Source organism: Adiantum capillus-veneris, chromosome 27 (genome assembly GCF_014529385.1).
Source record: "Adiantum capillus-veneris isolate H3 chromosome 27, ASM1452938v2, whole genome shotgun sequence".
Classification (NCBI taxonomy): domain Eukaryota; kingdom Viridiplantae; phylum Streptophyta; class Polypodiopsida; order Polypodiales; family Pteridaceae; genus Adiantum; species Adiantum capillus-veneris.
The window spans coordinates 66,010,092-66,017,874 of record NC_140957.1 but is presented as its reverse complement, the minus strand read 5'-3'; the positions used below and the strand labels follow the sequence as shown (position 1 = coordinate 66,017,874).

The 7,783-nt window shown below is 43.3% G+C and overlaps 1 protein-coding gene and 1 long non-coding RNA gene across 3 annotated transcripts in view; both read left to right on the top strand.

Annotated features, from left to right (window-relative positions):
• Positions 1-587: 587 nt before the first annotated feature.
• Positions 588-7,783, top strand: part of LOC147422123 (CBS domain-containing protein CBSCBSPB3-like) — a 111,785-nt gene continuing 104,589 nt past the window's right edge. Inside the window, exon 1 of the mRNA XM_086502588.1 lies at positions 588-834. Coding sequence (XP_086358714.1) covers positions 725-834 — 110 coding nt within the window. The 5' untranslated portion in view covers positions 588-724. The remainder of the gene's footprint in view (positions 835-7,783) is intronic.
• On the top strand, positions 841-6,267 carry LOC147422126 (uncharacterized). 2 transcript variants are annotated; one of them, XR_015186738.1, is made up of 4 exons: positions 841-4,786; positions 4,894-5,239; positions 5,331-5,492; positions 5,604-6,267. It is a non-coding gene; the product is annotated as an uncharacterized LOC147422126 (long non-coding RNA). Both variants share the same exon structure in this region.

The window sequence follows — 7,783 nt, the reverse complement described above, 5'->3', positions numbered from 1 at the left end:
AGCGTAGCACCTATTATGCAAAATTTCTAGGGCTTAGCTGTTCCCAACTCATTAGATGCAAGGGACATGACCATCCCCTCAACAACTGTCAATTATCAACACGCTAACAATTGAAATCAATCTAAATTGTAAGCAACCTCATTTCCCGAATAACAGCGCTCTGCTCTCCCTCCCTCCTCCTAACACTTAACGGGAAGGGGCACCTAGTTCTCTCATAAAAAAGGCTCCACCTTGGCTCGTTTCTCCTGCCAATCGCCATCAAGGGTTGCCTATTACTAACATCCTTTTTCTACTCCATCAATGTCCTTTTCCTACTCCATTCCTCGCTGTGTGCGCGAAACTATGCTTGTTTTATCCACCTCCACCTGATAGTGGGGGGGGTGCGACTCAGCTCTTATGTGGACTAAACAGTGTAGAGCAGAGATTGATTGCTGCAATTTTGTCCCTTTCACCTTGATCATTTCACTCGCTGAAGTCACTTTTAATGTGAGCCCCAAAAATTCTTCCAATTTGGAGTGGCACAAAAGTTCGATTTGACTTTGGAACTTGTCTGAAGCGCTCTCTCTCTCTCTCTCTCTCTCTCACACACACACACACACACACACCCACACAAGCGCACACGTCGCTTTCCTTGCACCGTGCCCCCCGTCTGCTACCCTTTGCCTTCCGGCTTCTCTCATATACAACGAAGAATCAGACTTTATGTGCTCGGGGCTTCTTCGAAATGAGTACACAGAACGCTCCTTCCCCCAGTCGTCGACATTCATCATCAAGCTTCAGAAGAGGGCCATCTCTCAGCAAGAGAAGCGTAGATGTTGGGCGCAAGATTCGCTCGTAAGGCTCTCCCTCTCCATTAAATACATCTGTGAGTCGGTGCGCATGTGCATGCGTGTGCGTATTTGTGTGCATAATATGGAGATGTATACCAGACAAAGTATATAGAGATTAGATTTCCTGCCAAAGGTTCGTGAATGTCAATAAAACAAATATCTGCTTCTCCTAATGGCTCACATTGAAAGAAAATACCCAGCACCTAAGGAATGAGGATGAGAGAGAGAGAGAGAGAGAGAGAGAGAGAGAGAGAGAGAGAGAGAGAGAGAGAGAGAGAGAGGACTATGGTGGGAGGGCTTGCATTGGGAGCAAGTTTGCGTTGTCGTCGTCTTTCCAAGGGCATATGCTACTTTTGCATCACTTTAAAAGAAGACAATACCCATTGCTTCATTACTTGCCCTCTTGCCAAGAAATAGGGGCCTTTGTTTCATCCGATTGGTTTCATGTAGCTGGTGAATCTTTTTCTCCTCGTGAGTGGGTTTTGGAAATTGCTCTCATGAATGCCATCCTCAACATTTTCAGCTGCTTTTCGATATGCTTTGTTACTTAGGGTTTTTCGGCATAGTTGGACCATGTGGAATGAATGCTTTTTTTTTTTTGATGTGCAAGTGGTGTTCAACAGCATGTATTCAGGTTAGAGGTATTTTGCTTTGGAATGTTTCTTCGCTCACCACTGTTGGAATTATTTCTGTGGCAAATGCACGGGTCTAGGAGGATGGCAGCTTGGCAGGGACGTTCATTGCTTGATCTTCTAGCATAACTGCTTTGCCATCTTGGTTATGGGCTTTTCATGTTCGTGTCCAATATTGGATGCCTAGCCTTTGTATATAGTTGTTTGATTGGTCGTTTGACCATGTACATTTCTTGTATATAATCAATATAATTTCACATTGAGAGAGAGAGAGAGAGAGAGAGAGAGAGAGAGAGAGAGAGAGAGAGAGAGAGAGAGAGAGAGAGAGAGAGAGAGAGAGAGAGAGAGAGAGAGAGAGAGAGAGAGAGAGAGACAATTCTTACAATCATACAATTTTGCGCATGTGGCTAGTTGTATACAATGTTTCCACTTGTCGCCGTTGGGCTTGCTTTGCAAACAATTTTGTACTTGCCCTTAGAATCAACACCATTTGGGTGTTATGAGGGATTTTCAAGTAATAAAAAATCTCCCCTTTTATAAGAAGAAGAAGAAGAAGAAGAAGAAAAGAGTTCTAACGTCGTAGGAAACCATCCCAAGAGACCTTAAAGATCTATTCGACGAGGATAGTTGAACTCAAGACCTGTTATTCAAGAGTCTACCACACTTGGGTGATAAAAGGTTATATTATTTTTCTCTTTTTATTAGTGCACGCGCGCCCCCCCCCCCCCCCCCCCCCCCCCCCGAGAGAGAGAGAGAGAGAGAGAGAGAGCAACCTATTGTTTCATAGGCAATTGTGACTATCCATACTTATAGGCAGTTGTGGCTATCCTTATCCAGTTAACAAATTTTGAACACCTCTAGACTCTTATTTTTCATATCCTTGGATGGCAATATGTTTATGTTCTAAGATTTCAACCATTCCTCATTTACTCTTAAATCTTTTTTGATTTTTTAAAATTCTTAGTGTAATTTTTTGCATTAAAGAGTTCTTGTTTTACAATTGCTGCCCGCTTCTATAAAATCATTTTGTCTAATTTCCTTCTTATTGTGGGAATGCTGCATTCAATGTAATGGAAATGGCCTATGAACTTTGAGAAAAGCGGATTAGGAGAATTAAAGAGAGCATTTTTGTGAGACTATTTTGAGAACCTAGAGGGTGAGCTTAATTAGCAGAAGCAACATAACCATTATTACTTAATTAACTTGGCATAAACAATACTTTTGCGAGAGAGAGACAATTAGAGAGCTTGACAACAATTGAGGACCGGATTTATGCGGAGCCGGTCCCCCCTTGAATAGGCTTTTGTATTATAGATTCTATCGTAAAGAGAGACTTGGTATAATATAATCTTTGTGTTCCTTTGTGACCTTGGTGATGTTATGAAGATGGAAAGCTTCATGCATCACCACATAAACTTTGTAAAAGCATTAATCATCCCTGGCCTCAATCCCAAGGCCTCAAACACCTTCAAAGGTGGAGAGAGCTAGCGGGGAATGAGGGAAGGGAAGAGGAAGAAGAAACATTCATAGGAAAAAGCAAGGTTGGATCAACACGTATGCCCGGAACCAATCCGTACCGTACGGATGTTCTGTACGGATCCGTACCGTACAGAACGATCCGTACGGTGCTGTTTTCTATATATAAAATTTTTCGGCTTTTATCGATGCTGAGGGTTTCGCAAGGCCTAGGTGATTAGTTTTTGGGTTATGCTTATAAGGCGTTTGAGCAGTAATTAGTAATCAGTCACTGCACAGAAGTTGCAGAGAAACAGTGTGCAGGTAAATTCTCTCTCTCTCTCTCTCTCTCTCTCTCTCTCTCTCTCTTTCTCTTCTCCAAATTCCTCTTGCAGGCTGCCTCTCTCTCTCTCTCTCTCACTCGTGTCTGTCTTATTGTTTGCGACAGATTTATCATGCCTAAGCCATGCAACCCCTATTGGAAGGAGCATATCAATGTCATCCGCTCCAAGCCAAGTGGGTTCCGACACTCGACGATGGCAATTCAAGTACTGCAATTTTCAGCTCATGAGTACAATTTCTCGTATCGTAGCAGTTGACAGACATTGGCACGACCAACAATTGTGGAGGGTGCAAAAAGGTTCCACAGGATATTAGGGACAAGTTGATTGCAAAGAATTTTTCGAAAGTACCAACATAAAAAAAACACACACACACACAGGATGCTCTTCATGATGCTCTTATTGGGGATTTTGGTGGTTCATCTTTCGAGGTTCAAGAGGAGCAGCCCACTGTTGGTTCTAGTAGAAAGAGGGCTCGAGTTGTGCAGGAGGAAGATGGAGGTGATATGGATGCACGTAGGCAAAGCACCTTGCTTTTGCATGTGAACTCTCTTTCTAGGGTGAAGGAGCGTCAAAAGGTGGTTGAGATGGAGATTGCTCGCACTCTCATTGAGTGCAACATCTCCTTCAATGTTTTGAGGATTGAGCAATGAAAGAGGATGGTCCGGGCTATAGCTGATTTGGCCACGCAGATTCATGGTCAGGGGTGGAGTATAAGAAGATGCACACTACAATGCTTGATGAGGAGAAGGCTTTGATAGATAAGGCTCTGGCCCCGGTCAAGGCCGGTTGGTAGCAGTTTGGGTGCACCATCATGTTAGATGACTGGAGTGATGTTCGTAGGCGGGACATCATTAATATTCTTGTGTCGTCTTGTCTTGGCACAACTTCTTGCGCGCTGTGGATGCAGGGAAGGCCAGAGAGCGCATTAGTGGTGAGTTTATCTTCTGGCACATCAAGGAAGCTATTGATGAGATTGGGCCAGAGAATGTGGTACAGGTTGTGACTGACAATGCCTCAAATTATAAACTTATGGGTGGAATGGTCGAGGCACCTTGCCCTCGGATTTCTTGGACTCCATGTGCTGCGCGTTGTCTTGGCTTACTTATGAAGGATATAGGCAAGTTCCCTTGGGTATTGCCTATTGTTACAGATGCCACTAAGATGACCACCTTTTTCTGCAAGAAACATCAAGCTTTAGCTATCTTCAAGAGCCACAATACACTTGATATGGTGCGACCCTCAAAGATTAGATTTGCTTATATGTATTTAGTGCTACAGAGACTCTTCAAATTGAGGGATCCACTTCTTCAGACAGTCATTGACCCGAAGTGGAGATTGATGCATCACTTGTAGACGGAGCTCACTACATACAGCGACGGGTGCTCGATGAGTCCTCTTGGACACAGGTTCAGAGTTTGACAGTGGCATTGCAGCCAATGTATGTGCTTCTTCGAGTCACAGACATGAAGGGCTCTACATTGATCAAGAGACACATTACAGAGTGCAAGTCTTTGACACAGAACTGGTAAGTACTTGTCTTTCGAAATCGATTTTTTATTGCTTTCGTTGCAAATCTTCTTGTTGTCATTTGAATTTGCCAATTCAACTTTGTTTTATTGCTGAAAATTTCAGCCGAGATGACATCATGGCCATTGTAGAAAGGAGATGGACTTTCATGATTCGTCCCATTCATGGGATGGCTGCGTTACTTCATCCTTTCTACAAGACGCCAGAGCTTTTCCATGAGAGGAGTCTCTTAAAGCTCAAGGATGATTACATCAATATGATGTACGACTTGACGATCGACTGGAGATTGATGCCGAGATGATCAGCTTCATGAACAATCTAGGACCATCCTTTGCTAGAGCTGTGGTGTTGAGGCCAGAGGCTACCAAGTTTCCTCTTACATGGTGGCAAAATTATGGGAGACAAGGTCTTCCAACGCTTACACATCTGGCTTTACGAGTACTTTCACAGGGTAATTGAAAATCTTGAGGCTTATAGTTTTTGTACAATGTACTTAGTACTTACTATTGCCATATATTAAATCTCAATGCTCATTGCTGTAGGATTGCTCGACTGATGCATGCGAGCACAACTAGAGGGTTTATTCCTTGATCCATACGAAGATCCGCAATCGTCTCAACACTTCTCAACTAGAGAAGTTAGTCTATTGCCGAGCAAATATGAGGCTTTTGCGAGCCTACCACGCTTTGGGAACACCCAAGCAGGTCCACTATTAATTTTTACATGAATGATTGAATCATGAATCATGATACACTCGGCCATTGAGTACTTAGTACATACTAAATAACATTTCCTCAATTTTCATTTTTCAACAGGTGGACCCAACACGCGTGAAGATGGTGGCAGATCCTAGTGCTATAGACGAGGTGGAGGCGCAGATCAGAAATGAGCAGGAGGAGATTATTCGACTGCTTCACAGGGAGTTGGAGAGTGTTGAGTGGCGTTTGACGAGGTCACGCACACGAGCTTTGGCTATTCCTCTATGTAAGCATGCTCCAGACCAAGATAGTGCTCGAAGAGAGCATTCGTAAAGGGAAGCTACCTGTTCGTTCTTCTCGGAAACGGGCAAACGAGGTTGTTCGTCTCATTGAGGCTTTGATAGAGGCAGTAGAGGATGATCTATATGTGGCACAGGTGTCCGTGATGGCAGAGCCAGAGTACGACGAAGAGGGCAATGTCCTGACGGATTGGGACTTGGTCTCTTCAACAGAGTCTTCATCTGATTTTTGAGGATGGGGCCATCACATGGATGATGGGCTAGCTTTGAGCTAGCTATTTAGTGCTTTCTACTACTATATAGACAGACTTTTTGAGTAGGATGGCTTCATTTATGACCTTTGTACGCTCTATGATGAGCCTTTTGTTATGGCGTGGCCCTTGTAAGCTATCACCTATGGTACTTTGTCATTTGATGTTTTCATCATTGGTGTGTTTATTGTTCACTGTTATTTCATAACTCATTTGACTCTTGAGCTTTGATATTCTTGTTCAATTATCAATGTCGTTTTAATTTTTAAGTCTCTTGCAGTAGTTACACAGTATGTGGTTGTCTTGTAAAACATGTCTTTGAATGTCTCTATAAGTTGTTGGCTTCTCTCTTGTTTTATATTGGAAAAGCCCTAGAAAATTTAGTATTTTGCGGTTTTTTTACAAGAGTACGTATTTTTACGTACATAAATTTTTTCCCCGTACAGAACAACGTACAGTACGTACATATACGCCACGTACAGTATGTTTGGTACCACCTTGGGAGAAAGAAATAGTTCATCACTTATCATCACTCTTCTTGCTAGCATACATAATAGCGTAGTAATGAAGATATAGAAGATGGCAAGTTTAAGCATTGAAGCATGACTCTTGGTTGGATTTGCATTCCATAGCCAAGAGTGTTGGTGTAGGCTTTCAACTTCTCAACAAGCTTGGAGAAGGATATAGAGTTCTCTTTCACCTAGTGAGAATGTGTGAAGTGAGTGTGTGAGAGAGTGTATTCCCCCAAGCACACCCCTTCCTTGAAGCTCAAGCTTGAAGCTCATTGGACCCCTCTAAGCCTAGCCAATCACATGCCTAATGCATTTTAAGCAACATTGGTAGCATTAGGACAAGTGTCTTCCTTACCTCTTTGAGAGAGAGAACTTGAAAATATCTAGATATTTGTTGAATTGAACTAGAAGCTCGTTGGACCCCTCTTTAGCCAAGCCAATAGGATTCAAGCACACCATGTGGCTAAGCATAGGGAGAGCTTGACATGTGTCCATGTGTCCATTGAAAAAGGGAGTGCCCTTTGGGTGAGTGGAAGGTTAAGTCAAAGATTCCTCTAACTTTGGGGCTTTCCCCCTCCTTTGTTGGGTCTCTTTTTGACTCAAGCACCTTACCCCCCATGCATAGGAAGCTTCTCAAGCACCTTACTTATCAAGCATGACAAGCACCTTAGTCAGCAAGCACAACAAGCACCTCAAGCACTGTCACAAACTGGTGACATGGCTTGTCCTATACACACACACCCCGCCCCGGGAAAAGCTGACAAAAATGCTGACGTGGCACTGCTGTACGGAAGCCCAAAAATCACGACGGAAATCACGAACATCTGACGTGGCAGATTACATACGGAAAAGCATCTTTTGCATGGACTATTTTCTACGCAAGAGAGAGAGAGTGCTTTTGGAGATTAGTTGCTTTATTTTCCTAAGCAAGGAGTTTGTGAGAGGATTGTTTTATTTTAGGCTTTTGATTTTCAGCTTTTGGGGCTCTGCTTTTGGCATCCCTTGTAACTCTTTATAAGTGTGGTTTGGGCTCCCACTTCTCAGAGTATCTGGACGCAGAATATCGAAAGGGACGCCAGTCTTTGGGGCCAATACCTCTTGGCACGGAACTCCGCCGGGCCAGTGTTGAATCAATTTGTGAACTGTTTTGAAGTAAATTCCTGTTGTGTCGCGGTAGATTCTTGACTTGGAGTGTCCAAGTCTGTTACAATGGTATTAGCGTGCGACCGATTTCT